Genomic DNA, 19,544 nt, shown 5'->3' on the forward strand with positions numbered 1-19,544 from the left:
GAGCATCACTGCACACACGAGATTGCTGAGAGTTTGGGGAAAAAGGACCTCGCAGCGGGTATTGCACAGGAGATTGCAACATTTAAACTCGCATTGAAAACGAGCTGCTGAAAAGCCCAGTGTGAATTCTTTGAGGTTTGCTACTATACAGCTGCAAACACGTCACGACAGAACACAACGGGGCTGGGGCTGCCAACATCACAGAAAGCAAGTTTCTGCAGGACACGGACACTTAAATAATGGATTTTTTGGTTTGTTTGTTTATTTTTATTTTCTGCCTCCTTTCCTGTCTCCTGTAAGAGATTCTTTGGGGCCAAATGCTTTGGACAAGGCTTCGTGTGCTGCCCCAAGCCGGTGAGCTAATTCTGTGTGGGCAATAGGAGCTGCTCTTCCCTTAGAGAACAGATGCCTCTGCTGACCATCAACCTTGAGAAACACAAAATCAGCTCATTACAGAGGATCAACACAGTGCTTTCGCATCAAACAACCTCCTAGCTCATTGGTTTCTAATACTGAAAAGAAGGAGAAGCCAAAAGCAAAAGATGCTGCACCAACAGGCAGCTATAAACGCAGCTTTACAACCTCTGCTTTCCCATTTTCTAGGGTCAGTTTTGATGGGCAGCATTATCTCTTTTGTCATAGAGGCACTGTGCTGAGGGCAGGCAAGTGTATTTTCATGGTTCTGCAAGGCTGGTGAAAAAAAGCAAGTTGCCAACCTAAAAGCAAGGGCAGACAGGAGTGCTTAGCAAATGAGATGCGGGGAACGTTAGGGACAAGGATGTGTCACTCCAGCACGCTGCAAAATCTGATTCCTACACAGTGCAGATACAGGGACGGGCCCTGAAACATTCCCCAGGAAAGGTTTTAAGAGCATTGCATTGACATTAAGGCTGTCACCCCAGTGGAAAAAACAAAAACACAAAAGAAAACAGCAATTTTCATTTACGTCAGTGAATTTCAGGCCAGTCCAAGCAGACACTGGAAGAACCTGAAGAATACCTCGCCACCAGAGATTGCGTCAATCACAACATAAACCCCCGGTAGCACCCATCTGTTGCACCTTTTTAGAGGGTAATTCATCAACAGGTAACTAAACCTGGCTTTAGGGGAATTACTACGAACAATGAAGCGAGCTGCAACCTCAGCACTCGCACTGCATGCACTCAGCCGCTCCTTTGTTCGGTAAGTCGCTTGTCCCCAGCACTCAGGGAGGGACCTGGGGTGTCTCCCACACAGCCTGAACAGACCAAATTCCTGGTCTTGTGAGTAAAGCACGCGGCCACGCACTACGCTGGGAATGGAGCTAGTCAAAAAGATCTTGGATGGTTGTTCTAATTATGGCACTTGAGAAGAAAGTGGAGTTGCAGGGGTGCCTGTGGTTAAGTAGCAGCGCCGTAAAGCTCCTCCAGCTTCACTCCTACCTTTGTGCAGATCACACGCTGCATGAGCTAACTGGGAATTCAGAGCAGAGACCTTAATCAGATGGAGATTCCTTGCAAATGAGTTACTAGGAAACAGTAAAAAATTTAAAACGGCAAAAAAAAAAAGGCCAAGAAATACAGGTCCCATGATAGCCTCGTGGGTGGGCACAGGGACGCTGCACTCAAATCTTGGTATCAATAAATACTCCTTGGAGCAAAACGAAAGAGCTTCTGTAGGAAACAGAGCTCCCTGCTGTGAAACATCCACTTGCTCCTACTTGTTGGTATAAATTATCATCAGATCCCAGTTTGGGTTCTGCCCCTCCAGGGAGAGTTGTCAGTATTTTCAAAGAAAGTGCAGAAAGCTGTTAGTTTTGTCTGAGGGAGAAACAGAATTATTTATTTATAGCTTGAAGATTATTGCGGGATGAGAAAATCATTTCCCTTCCAGTCTGGCCTGTCAACAAGCTGATGCTGGATGAAGGCTGCCGTTGAATTTGACTTTCTGGAATCTATTTCTCCTTTCTGCATGCATGAGGGTACCAAAACTTTAAAGGCAGCGAGTGCGGCTCTTGCCTGAAGCAGGTGGCAAGCAGAAACCTCAACCCCTAATAAATTCTCCCATTACTGTCTGTGGAAGGATGCTTCCTCCTTTGAAGGGTTGCTGGAGCAGATTCAGGCAAAGGCCAATTCATCCCCCGTCCTAGCCCAGGAACAGTCAAAGCCTGAAAAGGAAAAATTTGCCACTGCACCAGCTAGAGGAGATACAAAATGGCTTGTTTATGGAAGCCTAAATGGCTGACCCCCATCAGCCAATTTCGGAAAGCCTCTGAGATAATCGCACCTGTCCAGTAATAAACGAATGAATCAGAAAAGGAGGCTGAATAGAGGGATAAGCAATAACGCTCAGAGGCTGCCTGATACAATGGCCAATCAATAGGAGGGCTGTAGATCAGGGTGCTAGTTAGCTGGAAAATTACCGCACCGCTGCGTGCGTCACGCTGTAGGGATCCTGGACAATCAATGTGGGAGGTATTGATTTAGTTATTATCACTTCATACGCTCCAGACATTGTTAAATATACATTTATTAACAAGACTGGGGTGCATTGGTAAGAGAAGGAACATTAGCCACAGCAGTATCTCCCGGAGCTGATCAAAGCTCAGCTGTGACCGTCTTTAAACCCCATGTTCTCCGTGCCAAGCGCGCTCTCTGGACAAATCCTGATGCACGGCGTGGTGCTCGAGAGCCAGCTTCTATCTCAACAAGAGAGGTTTTTGGCCACCAGTGAGTATTTTGCACTTGAGCTTTCAGGAAAGCCTCCCGGAGCAGCAGCGAGCAGGGACACGGGGGCCAAGGGTCAACCCAAAGTGAGCGATAATTGCATGGTTGCTTCCGAAAAGCCGGAGGAAATGAGGTCAAGGGAAATAGGGAGAACATTAGTAAATAAAGGAAACTGAACTACCTCCAGGGATGGAATAAAGACGAGAGTCACTTCCCATGTGTCTGGCTCCCGTGGTGGCCAGCACACTTGGGACACATGCCATTCCCTTTAGTGACATTTTACCGTCAACCTGCTGCTTGTATCCTAAAGATAAGTATCGCTCAGGAGCGACTCTTCCTGCAGCAGCAATCTCGGGAACTCCCTCAGGCTTCCCTCTTGCGTGTGCACCTTATGCGAGCTCTCCAGGAGGCAGCGGGGAGCAGCCTGTGGGGTATTTTTACGGGGTGAGTAAGGCCAGGGTGGAGCAAGGGTCAGAAAGCCAAGCACGAGTCACCCTGCCAAGGAAGGCAGAGGGGATTAAGACGTAGGAGGAATTCGGCTCCACAGCCCTGCTCCCTGCTTTGCCTTGACCTCGTGCTAGATGCAGGACTAGTTTAGCAATTTTGCGCCTCGCTGCTCTGATTTGACGTGTTTGGATAACGTCATTTGTCAGCCTTGGGAGAGACCTGCTGAGCACAACTGCTGCAAAGAGCTCTGCCTCCAGCCCCGGGCTGCTGCTTCTCCGGCCATGCAGGTGTGAGCAGCCTCGCCGATACCTCCTTGCACAAGAGCAAAAACCTGAAGGAAGGGCTCCTTGCAGAGGAAACCGGGTCCTGCAGCTCTCTCTGGACTTTGTGTTTAACTTCAGCAACTCGGCAGTCATGGTTGTGGATGCTGGGCACCAGGGAGCAAGTCTATGGGACTGGGAAGAGAGCACTCGATAGTTTCCAGTTTGTGTGCCCAATACGTTTTCCTACTGTTCATAGCATTTTTTCCCCTCCTGTCAGCACCAAAAATAAGAACAAACTTTCCTCCTTTGAGCACATCCTTGCTTTGTTTGTGTAAGAGGCCAGGAGAAAGGCACAAAAATACCATCTGAGAGAACAAGGACCTAGCTGTAGGTTTGAGCTGTTACTCAGCGATCACGTCCCAGGAAATCTCCCATGGGAAGTGGTTGCCTCCTCTTTGCAAAAAACTTTAACCCAAACACTGGTTATTTGTCAAACATTAGCATGCATGTGATCTTTGTTTCTCCAAATTAAATCGAGCAATTCCTACCCGCTGTCCCAGTGGGCAATCACAAGCAATTCCGTTAATTAAATTATCTCTGATTCTGCAGCTCTGGAATCTCTCAATTGACTAAGTCTGTGCTTTATCATCAACAAAATACCGGACCAAAAAGGAAACAAAAAGATGCTGATGTCAAAGTGATTGGCTTCAGTTAACCCTTCCCAGCTGGATATTAAATGCTGCTCAAGAAGCTGCTGCACTGGAATGAGCCCACGAGCAAGAGCTCCGTACCAGACACCAGCAGCAGCTGCTCACTTCTGTTTCCTTTCCATCACACAGGAAAAAAAAGTAACACATCACTGCATCCAGCATCCTATGTGAAAGCCACAGAAAGATGCAAACTTAACTGCTGAAGAGGTAGAAAACTACCCCAAAGATCAGTAAGCCCCTGTGAATACCCTATCCTCCCCTCACCCAGATCCCACTTGACGTACCCCGCTGTTGACGAGTCTCCGTAAAACATTCCCCTTTGGTTTATTTCTGCTGGATATAAATTTTCCTTTCTTCATAAACGGCCACACTGTACACAGCATTCCATAAATTTTTACAATTCCACTGTTTGTATGTACCTTGTAAAAAATGCTTAGCACTGATTAAACGCACCACTAATAAAATTTCATGGGCTACTTTTGACACTTGATATTCTGACCTTCTTCTCTCTTCCTCATGCATTTATTTTTGTTTTCATAAGCCTGTAAACACAGAGTGGCAGAAGGAAGAACGTACAGTCCCCCGACAAATCCGAGCGTGACGTCTTTATTTTTAAACAAAGACTTTATCTCCCCTTGTGCAAGGTGGAGGACCTGATCCCAGCAGAACACACCTGCCATTTCCCCGCACCGGGGGCAGAGGTCAGGTCACCAGCAGCTTACATATCATAAATATTAGAAACAGGCTGGTCGATGCTCTGAAGGCAGAGTCGAGCTGAAGGAAGATTCCAGGAGCAAAGAAATTGCTCCTGGCCACATCCAGCCACAGCCACAGATGACAATTACCATAACCACGGCTGCACTGCAGAAGAGGAAGCCTGCTGTGCACAGCTTGCCTCGGGGGGCACTCATCTTTAAGACCTGATAAAAATGATCCAAAGGAGACCCCAACATCACTGTGCAACCACTTCACTGCAACAATCCTTCAATATATTTGAGTGAGAGCAACCTTTTCAGCCCAGTGACCAGGTTTCATCAGACTGCAACACGGTGGGCAGAGCTGCTGTGATGCTGGTGACAAGGGCACCGAGTCATTTAGCACTGAGGGTCGGCAGAGCACGATGGTGCTGTCTTGGCACCACCTTGCCATATGTAATCTTCAACAAAACTTCTTCGTTACCTGTGTGTCAAACACCACCTGAAAGGAGCCCTAAGTCTGCTGGGAGAAGAACATTTGTTGTTTTCAACCTGGTGAAAGAATCCATTTTAACAGAAAGTCACAGGTGGCTTCTAAAGGAAACAGACACAGCTCAGAAATTTTAAGTATTGTAAGTCTGAAAGAACCCGAGCGTCAGTCGCTGGTGGCAGACTGAGTGCTAACTGCCCCAGAAGGTGCAGCCTACAGCACTGGCACGATGTGCCGCGATTTTATTTCGCTAGATGAGCTGGCTACAGCAGAAGGGGCCGCATCCCTAGCAGCAGCAAACTGCCCAGCAAAGCTGTAATCAGTAGAGCCAGGTCAAATCACACCAACTGAAGTTTAGACCCTCCGTCTATGAGGATGCCAGCACTAAAAGCAAATCATCTGGCAAGCCATCAACACTTTAGGAGCTGGCTTCCCCTTTATTTAGCTAAAAATCTCATTTATTGGGTTTATTTGTTTTTAGCCTAACCTCCTCTAAAAAGGCTGACTTATAATCCTGTAAAACATTGTCACATGTATTGAGGAAATTGGCAAGGATGCTAATTTATTGTCCTCTAGGAAAAAAAAAGCCCTCTTTCCTTGATTAATGTATGTTTTTGTATTGTAAGATATTAAAGAATGTTGCTTCACCTGTAATTATAGAGAATAGTTTATTTTGGCAAAGTGCCCTGGCTTCTGGTTGCCAAGCTATGAATAATGCAATGTTCCCCATTCTAATTTCCGTGTTCTAAGTTGTGAATTTGGAGCGGGGTGCATGCAAGGGCACACACACACACAGCCGCCGCGGCTCTCTCCGTCATGAGCGCCTCTATTTTATACTTGCTTGCACAACTTGTTAATACCATCATCTGCTTGCCAAATCCAGAGTTTGCTTCTGACTAATTTCATCTCGATGCAAACCAAAACTGTTGTCTTTTTTTTTTTTTTCCCCACAGAAGAATTATTTCTCTTACACTTGCATGCACCGTCGCAATACCACTGAGGGGAGCTTACCGCTGCAAGGAGGCGTTTTAAGCCGCATTTAGCTGGGACTTGGGTAAAGATTCCCCAAAGAATTTAATGACAGAAGAATTCATTATGCTTTCATCTCTCCTCCGCCTCTACAACACAGAGCCCAACAATGTCTTTACAGGAGCAGGAAGTAAATTCAGGCACTGGCTCTTTCTCTCTCTCTCTTTTTTTTGGCCCACATTTCGCTGGGACACATGTGCCCAGCCCCAATCAAAACAGAGACAGATGGCACCGCTGATCATTCAGAATGGAAGGAGCCTCGGAGTCAGCATGTTTAGATGCATTTGTAGGGCTACACAGTATCTGCTGGCCACTGGGACTGATTTAAAAAGACGGCTAGTGAAAGTCTGAGCTCGCGCCAAAATTTTAACTGTGCCATTTGAGCAATTATGGTTCGACATGAAAGCTGGGAGAAAGAATGCATGGGTCATTCTGATTTCGATTTAGAGACCATGTCCCCTGTTCCAAAGAGGAAATAAATGCAATCCCATTGCTTTACTGGCGATAAAGGAAAAAGCCAGGCTACGAAAGTGTATTTTGCTGCAGCAAGGCTTTATTGAGGCAGCGCTGGCTGAGTTAGAAAATAATCCTCCAAACAGAATGCCTAAATATAAATAAATGCATATCTAATGCATTAACGTGTCAATTCACCTTCCAAATACAACCCTCAACCTGGTGATCCCAAGCGTATTCCAAACAGAAAGAATGATGCACCTCCAGAGATCCTTTCTGAACATAAATCAGGGCCATTTTTCTGGCAATGGAGATAAAAAATGCAGACCCTCTCCCCAGTGAAACACATGGGTCGGAGGTTCCAGCCTACCAAGACTTGCCTTGATCCACAAGCAAACAAGTTTGGATTGTGACCAAGCTCCATGTAGAGCCAGGCAAGACTGTTTCTCTCCTGGAAGACTTACATCTGTGGCAGCCCAACATCCTCCTGCGGCCTGGAGGTAGTCTGGGATCATCAGTAGCTTTGGCTGGACAAACAGGGCATTAAATTTACAAAATATCCCTGAGGTGAAAGAGGAATAGCAGATTCCTAACTGAAAAAGTCTTCAGAAATTGGACACGTGGCAGAGTCTTGCGGCCAGCCCCTGCGCACAATGAAATGCTTTCTACTCCCATGGCCTGCCTCCAAACGGCCGAAATAAACAGGAAATATCTCTGCTACTACAGCAGCACTTGGATTCCTCTGCAGCCTTTTAAGGGCTTTACCGTCGAGGTGATCTGCTTTCCAGAAGCTCCATTCATGAGCACTGATTGGAGGTGCACAAGGGCAGCGCGATAACACATCCTCCAGACAACTTCCTACAACTTGTGCTGCCCGGCCTAGAACTTTTACACCGCGGCCGTTTCCTTTCACGGGGAAAGAAAGGCTCAGAATTAGCATCATTTAAGGTAATCGTGCCTTCAAAAAGAAACACGAGGCCATTAAAAGAGGCCAATGCACTTTAGTATCACATAACCAACTGTGGTCCCGGAGCTGGAAAAGGAAACAAGCAATGGGGAGGAAGGACAGGTCATGAGCTGGCCATCCAAGGGAAGGGCTGGGACGCTTATGCAACCGAGTGGGAAACAGCAGCTTTGGGGGGATAGAAACCGTCCAAAACAAGAAAGAAAGGAGAAGTGGCAGGATAAATAGTATGAACTGGCCACAGTGGTGGGGAGTGAGTAAAGACGAGCACTGACAGTGAAGCGAGGGCAAAAATCAACATGGTTATCAAACAACGTTAATTACATCACTTGGTATTACACTGTGGGGAGAGACACTATTGGGTTGTGTTACAGAGGCTGAGGAGATATGAAAGCATAATGAATTGTGCTGTCATTACATTCTTTGGGAAATCTCCACCAAGCTAAATACAGCTTAAAACTCCTTCCTACAACAGTAAGCTCCCTCGGTTGTATCACAACTGTGCATACGAGCGTAAGAGAAAATTACACGCTCTACAGTTGTCCCAGACATGGTTTAGCTGAGAAGTAACACAAACTCATTTTTTTTTCCACTCTTTCATATTTATATTTACCAACTATAATCTAAGAAATGCATAAACTACCGAGAGCTGTAATCCAGCGCCCTGTTGTCACACAGCAGCTGGCACAGCACAAACACTTACTGAGTTCTGTGATAATAGCCAGCAAGTGCCAAAGAAAGCAGCAGCCCTATTAATGCCAGTACGCAGACAGCCTGCACGGCCAGGGCTGCCCTCCAACAGATGCACGGGAGCAACAGCAAACTGGCACTGGAAGGGGCACAAGATGACCCCCTTTCTGCTTTTCAAAGGAACATTCCCATCCAAACAGGGAACACAGCCGACATTAAAAATAATTGTTACTTTTCTCTTGAGAGCCTCTGGGCACCATACAAATATTTCCTAAAAAAAAATAAAAAAAATAATCCATCCCTGCCTGTTAATTCTTACAGCGTAGGTAAGGGATGTGAATAAACAGTCACATCCTCAAAATATTTTCAGAAGGAACACAGCGGGATCCAAAATGCTCCATCAGAGACATTGTTAAACACGACAGGCTAATTTTAGGGACAAGTCCTCTCTCTGACAAGCTGCTCACACATCTAAGGGCAGAATTCATCTGTTAGAAGGCAGCTGCTTTGTGTTTTATAAGCTAAAGTTTCTCTTACCTATGGAATAACTCCAATATTTCACAGGGAATCATCATCCATCTAACTGAAGTACCCTCTAACGGACCATCAGCCTCATATCCCCTTTGAAATAGCACAGCTGAGCACTTGCTGGGCCACGATTTATTTTTTACCTTCCGAGACATCTTGCTAACTCTATAGCTCAATAGTGACAGTCGAATTTCACACTGCGATAGCCCCCCATCGATTTTTCACTCCCAGGAAGCAACTCCACAAATTAAAGTTAACAGCATTTCTGAAACTAAGAAAAAAAGGAAAAAAAAGGAAAAAAAAAAAAAGAAGAGCAGGGGAGGGCAAAGAGACAGGAAGGGCAAGATGCCTAAACTACACCTCCAAGATAGGAAGAAGATTCCTTCCTGGGTTTGAACTTGTTGCAGGACAGGGATGCTATTGCCACCAACACTGGCAGCCACCCTGGGTTAGCAGACACTTCAGCTCTGAAACATTAGAGACAAACTACAGAAAGTTGTCAAATACATGTCTATAAAGAACTCCACCAAGGCATGAGAATTAGACCAAAAACTCTGGACACAGCTGTGCTGAACAGAGATGCCATCTTCACCCCAGGTCTCAGCTCTTACCGTTAGCCTGCCTTGCTGGGCTTTGTTAACCACTAGCCTGTGGCGAGCTGTGACAGAATTTCGGTTAGCACAGTGGGAAGAAGGTTTGAGGCCATCACTGGCATACCTAGTTTCTACATAACTTTTAAAAAGAGGGAGCAGAATCAAGAAACCCAGCCCAGCTCTCCACTGCCAGAGCCTGAACACCCAACCTGGAGGATGATGTAATGTGAATGTCTCACTTCGTAAAAAAACCTCAACATCTGCCCACACGCTCTTCCAACTGTGACCACCAGTATGTATTATGTTCTACTGAATTAGTGAAAGGAAGAACTTAAACCTACAAAATACACAGTAAATCTGGACATGAGCCCTGAGACACAAGCAGCACCCAGCCCAGCCGTGCCTCCTCAGCCTGGCTTCAGCAACCCCACGCTTCAGTTCAGCTTCCTGGACCTTGTCTCAGGTTTGCACGGGCTGGTCTCAGAGCAGACCCTCCAGCTGCAGATCCTCACCAGCAGCATCATGTTCGCCCTTGGAGCACAAAGGGCTAGGTCATTTAATGACTCCAAGTAATTTTTAAATTTTATCCTTGCTCTACGATTTTCTTGTCTACCGCCAAAGCCTATTAATGGTGTGACATTACAGCGAAGGGCTGGGAATGCTTATCCTCTGGTGTGAATGCACAACGGCTTCTGTTTCCCCGTGACATAGTGGCTTAAGCATGGCTCCTTCCCTTTGAGGCCTGAGCTAATCCTCTGGCTTCACGCTGGAGCAGAGGCTCCAGTCTCAACCCATCTCCCCAGGAGCAGAGACCCTGAGACCCAAACCTCACCTACTCCTCTCACACGTTTCACTCTTTGCACAAGGAATCCACCCTGAACTAATTTTAAGTGGTGCTTCCTCACATGATCCCGCACCAGCTCTCCTCTGGAGCCAATGCTTTCCAAATAGCTGCTTTGGAAAGAGGTGTGGGAGGGAGGGTGGGGGGAGAGAAGATGAGAAAAATAGAACACACACAATTGCTTTTTGTCTCCCAGACCCTCTTTTTAACCCAACAAGCATCTCATCCAATGAAGCATGATGAGCATGAAGTGTTATATAAAGAAGATAATTATAAAGGGATTTAATGCTTGGCAGGCTTGCATCGTGAGGTTTATGGCAGAGGTAGCGTACTCACTTAAACAGCCGTGCGTCCGGGTTTGCTATTATGCGGGCAGTGCTGCTGGGGCCAAGCGGAATCAGAAACAAGATTTGTTTTACGGAAAAAAAAAAATAAAATAAAGAGTGCAGCCCCTTTCCCACCGAGGATGGCAGCTCCAGTCCCACCTCCTTCCAGTTCTGTCCCATCCCTGATTAATGATGTTGTCTGCCTGATTTATGACCCACCCCAACAGATTAGAGTTTCCCTCTTCAACCTCCTCCCCTCCCGCCAACTCCCCCCCCCCTCAGAAGGCACAGCCACACTTCACTGGAAATATTAGAGAATTATTAAATAAACATTCATACGTCATGTCTCTTCCCATACTGAGCTCATCGTAGTCAACGCTCAGCGGCCGGGCCCTGTTTGCTTTGGGGCTGACACCAAACAGCTGGAGTGATTCATGGAGAGGCTGGCTACAATGCTCTGTGTCATATATCATGCTCGCAGCGCTCCCTGCCCCGGCGGAGATAAACTGATCAACCACAACGGGCTGGAATGAATTTATGACAACACAAAATTGAGGAAAACAAATGGGAGGTGACCCAGTGGGCCACTAACCCAGACTCTTTCGCTGGCCTGCAATCTAGTCTGGTGGCAGAAAGCAAAATTGAACATTGGCACTCTGAATTAAGATGCTGGCTTTTAACCCCGGGGAACCTCAGCTTCAAAATGGCGCCGGCGCCCCTGCGGGCAGCACCTCAGAGGGAGGAGGGAGGAAGACTCGTGTGGGGACGGCGCTCTGGTGGCCCTGAGCGTGCAGCCGGCCTTCAGCTGGGCACAGTGTTCATGGAGGAGTCGGGGCATGGAATCTGGGCAATTAGGGGCAGGCCGCTCTCGCCGAGCAAAGCTGCATCTCACGTCGAGATGAGGAAGTTTTCAGCAGCCCATCTGCTGAGGGCCACCCCACCACACATGACCTGTCTCTCCCCAGCAGCCTCCAGCACCCTGTGGCGCCCACACACCTGACATCGCCATGGACGTGCAAGATTAGCTGAGGAGAGCTGGGCCCAGCACCAGGCCTCTCCTTACCTGTGGCTGCCACCCAAAGTTCAAACCTAACACAGCTGAGATCAATGGCAGGAAACCTTCCTGAGCTAAAGACCCATCAGGGCAGGGGGAGCTGAGCCCCATCTGGTCATTTGGCAGGCCAGACACTTCCAAGAAAAAAAAAAAACCACAGGGTTTAGATTGAAGTAACTTGCAAAGAATTTCAGCAGCATGCCATAGGGAGGATGGCTTGCTGTACAGTACTAATGAATTAAAGCCGAACAAAACACAAACATATCCTTCTCCTCACCTAGGCTTATTTTTGGAAGAGGGAAGGGGGAAGGAAAAGCATTCTTACGAGGTAAGGATCACTACACAGACTGCTGCTAACGCTATTAGGCACTGCTCTGAAGGGGGAGCACAGCTGACCCCGGTGGCAAACCACGTGCTTCTGAACATTTTCAAAAATGCTAATCAGCTGCTACGCAGGGCTTAACATGCCAATCAATAACGTTGAGATTTAAAAGCAAAAAATTAAAGTTACAAACAATGGTGTAAAGTGAAGCTGCCAAAAACTTCCTGCAAGCGCCACCCAAAACAAGAAAAATGAAACCAATTTAGCTCCAGATTAAGAAACAGGAACTAGAGATGAATCAATTTAGCCTGTTGGGCTGGGTCGCCATATATCATGGCTCAGCAGTAGAGTGGGAAACAGCCAGACAGTATGAAACCCTTCCCCCTCCTTTTCTGTAGGCTTCTAGCTCTGATCCCTGTTATCAATTAATTTAACAGAACCCCTCTACACCGACAAGCACACAGAGCATTCAGACTCCTTAAATGGCAGGACAGAAACTATTTATCACACACGAATCTCAAAGGGAAGAAGGAAAAAAAAATAGCAGTTAGGAATTCTCCACCTGAAACACCATCTTGCTTTCTGAATCTCGGTGAAATAAAGGGCCTTAAAACAAAAAGCTCTCCCTGCTACTTTAAAAATCAGCATTATCGGGAAGACTCAGCAAGACACTAAGGCTCTTCCTGTCATTTCTATCGGGTTTTGCTGACCTTTCGCACCTTTTGCGGCACTGAAGCTTCAGCAGGGCAAGGTTATTGTGGAATAAGGTGCATGCACATACACATGTGCGTGCACACGTGCAAGCACACACACACTCCTCCACTTCACAGCAGAGTTGGCAAGAGCGTTGTTTGGAAAGGACTCTGGGATCCTTCAAAAGGTGCTAGCTAAAGCCTCTTTGATCAGATTATTAAAGCTATGTCAATTTTATCACTTGAGCTCAAGTGTTCTGGAAAATGTCAAATCCTTTCAGCTCCTGCAGTTTAAAGATTTTCAATAGGAGTGGATCTGGGAGGGTGAGGGCCGCTGGTCTGACAGGCAGGAGGCCCAAAGGGAAGCCGAGCAGTGGCTGAGACAAAAGCTGACAGATCAGGGCAGAAGGGATGCATGTATCCTCAAGACCCTGCCACCAGGACACACGCAGCAGCTGGCTCGCTTTAAGGACAAAGCTGCTTCTGCACCGACCTTTGTGCTCTCCAGCTCCGTAGTCCACAGCCAAAGTCTGCTCACTGAGAAGTATCAAACGGCAGACAGCCCGTGTTTGGGACATGCCAATAAAACGTCTTGTAAAAGCAAAGTGCCGAGACCACAAAGCAGTTTCCTCTGCAGCAGGGAGTCTCCTCAGTTAACCCCTGACTGCGAACAAACACTTTGCCAGGCTGCCTGAACTGTCCGATACCCTGCAACCTACAAGGGGCACAGTGTCTTGCATCAGGACCAGTGACAGGAAAAGAACGAATTACATTAGCAAAATAACCTTCTGTAAACTCAGCTTAAATTCACTATGAGATTTTTCCCCATCCCAAATTATCAGTGTACCTCACCCCACAAAATGTAAATGATCATGGGGCAACATTTTATTTTGGGCACTATTGACTCAAAAAATCCCCTAGTTAACACAGTCCATGACAACAGTGAAGAGCCTGTAGTTTTGTGCTTGGATTGTCAAAAGCTGCCAGAGTAGGAAGTCTGTAAAGCAGCCTGTAGAAGGAGGCTGAGGAGAGAGGTTGTTACTCAAGTACACAGTGCAGATAAAACAATTTTTTTTTATCCCAGGCTAGGCTGCAGGATATCCAACTAGCAGAGAAAGGGAAGGAGATGAAGAGGAGCACCTGCTTTATCAACCATTCAAACACTGAGACTCAAAACTTGTAATTCAGCTGGAAGGTTTGCAGGTAGAACAAACTCAGGAACTGAGACATATTTTCATGAGCAGCCATACAGAGATGCAATCTGATTCTTAAGGGAAAAGAAATTCTCTCAGCGAAGCTCCTGCCAAGTTATGGGACTGCTGGGATCCCCTTTGCTGGAGAGATGGAGTGTGGAACAAGCAAGTACCATGGAAAAAAGACAGAATAGAGACAATGTGAAGGACTCCTCACAAAAACTGAAGTAAATGATACAGTCAGTTCTCCAGCAAAAGCAAGAGCAGGATTCCATGGATACATTGATAGCAGAAACCTTGCAGGAAGAATCGAAAAATCAAAGTACAGCTTGACAAGCTAATTGCTTTTGTCAGGTTAAACTAGGTTTGAATCTTTACCCCCTGTCCAAAGTCTCAGATCTAATCTGCACTGTTAGGCACCACACAACACATGAAAACCCACCACACCTAACATATGGTGGGAAGCATGGGTATATCTATTTACACAGATTGTAAGCTTACAGTGGAGAAGCCATTTCAAAGCTGCTCTTAATCCCTGGTCACTGGGTACCTGCCCATGCAGATAACTGTGGGAAAATTCCCCACTGGCCCTGTGTGAACATAGCGATGATAAGTCAGGACAACAACAGCTCAGAGACCAGGCTTCACGTTAGAGCAAAACTTCCCCTCACTGATAAAAGCTTCAAACATGCCTGCCCTCAGGCTAGCACTGCTTCTGGGAACGCCAGATGGCACCCTTTGGGTCTTAAACCAAGAAAAAATGAAAGCTATCCAACTTGACACTCACTTTTCAATGTCACTGTTCTTACAGGTCTTCTGCATGGTCTCCTGTTTACTGCTTTCACCATTACTCGTTGAGGGCATTTCTGTTGGGGGAAAAACAGACGAATTAGTAACAGAACATTTGATCACCAAGGTGAAACAGTCTGAGTGAGTTACAGTCTCAGAAGCAGAGGACCCTATTGAGTCAGTTTCATGTCACTTTTTAGAAAGAGAGGAGACTAATACCACCTGCCCCTGTCTGGCAGGGAGGACCCCTATCTGGACAGCATAATTCTAAGATTTGGGGCTAAAGATACAACACCCAACCTCTCTTCACTTCATACGGACCAACCCTTACAGATGTGTCATCTGCTTAAGCCAGGATTTAAATCAGAAAGGTCTGATGCAGCTGCCATGCCAAAGTGTCCTTCCAGAAAGGTGGGTATGGGGCAAACTTATCCAGCCGAGACCCTGCTCTCAGCTCCTCCCTTTTTTCAAAATGTTTTAGACACAGACAGGGAGAAAAATATATATGCCAGGTAACTAGTACGACAGAACAGTCTGCTCATAGCTCTATTCTTTACCAGCAGTCCCATGGCTCCTCCCAACACTGGAGGGGATGTGAGCCTTCAGCAAAGATAACAGTCAGAAATGAGCCAGATGAGAAGTCCTGGGGCCAGCCTCTGGGCTGTAGGTTCAGCACCATTGCCTCATGTAAAAGGTATGAAGGAAAGAGAGCTCATAGTGAGCACCATGAGGGCTGCTTCCTCATCGCTGCTGTCGCTGGAGTTACTGAAGCTGAACACACCTACAAGCAAGTGCTCCTACATCACAGAAAATAGATGTGATTGCCTACCCCACAGAAGGAAATGCCTGCAATAGATATCCTATGCTCCTCATTTAATCATCATGCCCTTGGCAAAACTGGTTCTATCCCCCCTCCCTTCCACTGGCAGTCAGTTACGTCTTGTAGATACTTTAAAGGCTGGGAATCAAATGCCCAAAGCATTACAGTAACAGAACAGGGAACAGAATCATTGGGACAAGTCTCTTCAGGTCGCTGAGCTTCAGTTCCCTTCCTAAGGGAGCTAGAACAGCACTGCCCAGCTCTGGAAATGGATTTGGCATCTACAGCTGGAAAGCGCCAGGTTTTATTATTCTCATATTTCCACTGGGTTGCTGTTTACATTTCCAGTGCTACTGGCATTAAATAAAAACAAAGCAACAGTTGAATGGGTTTAACCCCCACCTCCCAATTAATTCTACAAGCTTTCAAATAATTTGAATTACAAATAACATGAATTACAAATTTCACATTTACTTGTTTGCTTTGGAGTCTCTATTACAGGTCAAGAGGTAGGATAAATCCCAGAACCTCTAGCATCCCCTTTTAAAGAAAGGAAGATGATAAAGCAACTGGAAAAAAAAATAACAGGTGCCTACATAGCTTAAACCCCCAGCAGCTGAACAACATTACATAGTCAAGCTCTGATGGCTCCCTCTGTGATACAGTAGTTTGTCTTTTAGTGACAAGCAAGTCAATCCAACCCCTATCTCTATCACCGTACCACTTACAATTGCATTTTTGGGATCTTCCCCAGATCCATCCACTGACTACAGTTAGCTGTGCTATAAATTTACAAGAAAGATAGTGTGACAGTAAGTGCATATGTATCTGCTGGTACTGCACAAGAGCATTTGTAACTGTAATTTACCTAATTACTGGCCACCAGAAGATATGGAATGTCTGCCCTCCTGTAGCATATAGAATAATGTACATACTTAACACTCACCATCGCTGGCCCATTTAGAAAACTCCGGTGTTATTCGAGTACTGGGTGTGCCACCACTAAAAGAGAAAAAGGCAGAATGCTAAAGGTTAAATACGAAGATTTTGTTGCTTGGGAAAAGCCAGCCCTTCCACCCCTAATCCACACATATCTCTTCCACTACTTCTAATCATCAGTCTAGGCATCAAATGTGACCTGCTGGCTTGCTGCAGGAGGTGTTTGTGTGCTAGTCTGCATCTCCACCAGTGACCTCCCAACCTGCTCTTCTTCTAGCTGGGGCCTCTGCTGAATCACACGGGGGGTGTGATGCTGACTGAGGGCCTAGGATTCCAATAACACCTGTGACCTAAGGATCATTCCTGAATACACAACTTCAAAGATGAAAACCTTACTGACAAACAGAAATCCTCCACTTTCCAACAGCTTCTTCCTTTAGGAGTAACTGCATGCCACCATAGGTCCCATCTTTTCCATTTTCCCATTTGAAGAACACCCGTATTGAAGTGCAGACCACTCGTAACCTTGTGCACTCACTTGCAAGCAGTAACAGAAAGGAACCTTCCCAGCAGCCTGCCTACTTGTGGCTGTATGACATTTCAGCTCTGTGAGCTGTGACAGTTGCAATCAAAACGTAACCTAGGCTTATGCTTCAGGACATCAGCTAACCTACTGCATTTCTACAGAAAGTTGCCAGAATTTCAAGGCGCTTTTACAAGCAACATCATGAGTCCAGAAGATGTTTAAGCACTTTGTGCAAACAGCAAAAAAAGTCTTAGGTCCAGTCACACAAAGGACCTAGGTCTCCTGGCTTCATGTCTTCAGTTGTCTCTCTATGCATTAGGTGTCCACAGCAGATACCCTCCTGCTACAATACCCCTTTCTTAACTGTGAAGGAGCTTTAGCATTTTTGAGGCACTGCCTATGGACTAACACTGTTGGCAAAGTATCGAATGGATCAATGGTTTGGATCCAGAGTGGCAAATACACATTTCTATGGAGTGGAACCTAATTTTGAACTAGTGTTTGTGACAGGCTAAGCAGTAAGAAAACTTCATTTCACTGCTCTATCAATCACTTCAACCTTGACCTCATAGGATCACTTGGTGAAAGAGATAGAGGGGTAATTTAAGCCCTGTTTTATGCAGGGCAGAGGGCTTAGAAAGCAATCCTAGCTCCCTGTTAAGACTCATTTTATTTGCCTGAAATGCTTCCCCAAGTGCACTGAATGCTGTCTGCCTACATTCTCCACAAACATTAGTGGCCAGAGCACACACCCTGTCCAGACCTGCATGCAGGATTAGTTTGTGTACCTTTGCAACACCAACGTGATGCAATGAAATCACACCCTAGGTGCCAGACTCCTGACGCACTGAACAAGATTCAGATCTTGTTCACGTGGCATCACATTACACTACTACTACTACTGAATGGATACTCTTCATTGTGAAGCATGATGATGCACAAAGCCTGGTACAGCAGTTTCCCCATAAGCAGAATTTACCTTCTGTCCAGCACTTCGCATGGAAATGACAGCAGTGGCTGGGTGGTGCAGTGGCTAGGGTGAAGGGAGAGTGTGCAGGTAGGCTTTATGAGGCTGCGTGGGTAGAGATGGAGACCCACCCACTACACTTGCTTCTTTGCAAGCCTCCCTCATTATGACCTTTGCATTCAAGTGAATGGATCCTTTCTGCTAATTAAGATTCCCCAAATGTAATGAAAGTGAATTAGAAAGGCACAGCACTTACTTTAAAACAGCACCTCGGAGCGCCTCCCTCTCTTTGGCTTCACCTGGCTCTTCCCCAGTGCAAGGGATAACGTCTGCCTCCGTGTACCTGAGCACAAGTGGTTAAGGAACACACAGCCTTGCTGCAGACAGTGGAAGGGCTTCTAAAGTGGTTAGGACACAGAACAGATTCATAGCAACTGGAAACAAATATGTAACAAGAAGAGGTGCTGGCATCCACCGAGGGACTTGCTTTTAGATTCTGGATAATGTTTTAGGTGAAAAGATACAGACAAGTCCTTAGACAATAACATGATGCTGCAGCCTCTTAGAAGAGAAAAACAATTCCTCAAGCTCTGCAAGTGTAATTTACACAACTCCATTATTTCTGTTAGGGGTGCAGACATTTTCTACTGGATAAGGCTTCGGGCTTCAGTGTTAAAGGCTGGTAGAGATTTCAACACAATCTGATTTCACAGCTACACATTCCCTCTCATCACAGCTAAGTCAATGTCTGCCTAATATCCTTGCAAGAATTCCTCCTTGATGGCTACAGAGCTGCTGTAGGGCAGAATTCATGAAGCTGTGTCTGAAGAGTCTAGCTCCTAGACGGAGAAGTTCCAGAAAACTGCCCTTAATGCCAGTTCTGCACATGAAGTGTCTAATGAAAGGAATAAAAACCCAGTCTCTCAGTTACAGTGGCAGGTGAATAATGCTTGAAATATTTACTGCACAAAGCCCCTGAAATCAAGTGGGTGGCTTGGAAAATAAACTAAATTCCTACCCACAGAGCAGGAAAAGCTATCTATATGGAAGAAGTTCGGATGGAGACAAGAGATTGGTAATGAGTATTGCTTATGAAACATGTATCAGAGGAAAAAGTAATTTTCATCTCCTGCAAAGTCTCATACAGACTTCACCAACTGGGGCTGAATTTGTGCTGCATCAACAGAAAGCTCTCAAAGGGAGCAACTGGGAATCCCCATTAGTTCAAATAACATGGTAACTGGGGAAGGTGGTGCCATTTCCAGTACAGCTGGACACACTGTCCAACGCTACCCAGAGCAGCACTGTATGAGAGCTAGCTGAAGGTGCACCTCTAGGTTCCCTCTCAGTAAGAGCCTTTCAAAAAACGATACTGTGGTTTCCCGTATTCAAGTGTGTCGTCCCCATCCACGTCCAGGTCAGCGTCGCTGTCTGGATTCTCCTTGCCACTGCACATGATAAACCCAGAACCTGGAAAAAAAAAATAAAAATGTGGGTGAGTATTTGAA

General features: G+C 46.1%; 1 protein-coding gene across 8 annotated transcripts in view; it reads right to left on the reverse strand.

Moving 5' to 3' along the window:
• Positions 1 to 19,544, reverse strand: part of RNF220 (ring finger protein 220) — a 183,223-nt gene that overhangs the window by 8,048 nt on the left and 155,631 nt on the right. For 6 of the 8 annotated variants that reach the window (XM_068691376.1, XM_068691378.1, XM_068691380.1 and 3 more), the window contains 4 exons: positions 19,410 to 19,506; positions 18,293 to 18,379; positions 16,551 to 16,606; positions 14,783 to 14,861 (listed from right to left, as the gene is read on the reverse strand). In XM_068691376.1, coding sequence (XP_068547477.1) covers positions 14,783 to 14,861; positions 16,551 to 16,606; positions 18,293 to 18,379; positions 19,410 to 19,506 — 319 coding nt within the window. Of the gene's footprint in view, position 1; positions 3,608 to 10,532; positions 14,137 to 14,782; positions 14,862 to 16,550; positions 16,607 to 18,292; positions 18,380 to 19,409; positions 19,507 to 19,544 lie in introns of those variants that run through there. The other 2 variants (XM_068691382.1, XM_068691381.1) reach the window with 2 other exon arrangements.

The sequence above is a fragment of the Anas acuta genome, chromosome 8, assembly GCF_963932015.1.
Source record: "Anas acuta chromosome 8, bAnaAcu1.1, whole genome shotgun sequence".
Lineage (NCBI taxonomy): Eukaryota > Metazoa > Chordata > Aves > Anseriformes > Anatidae > Anas > Anas acuta.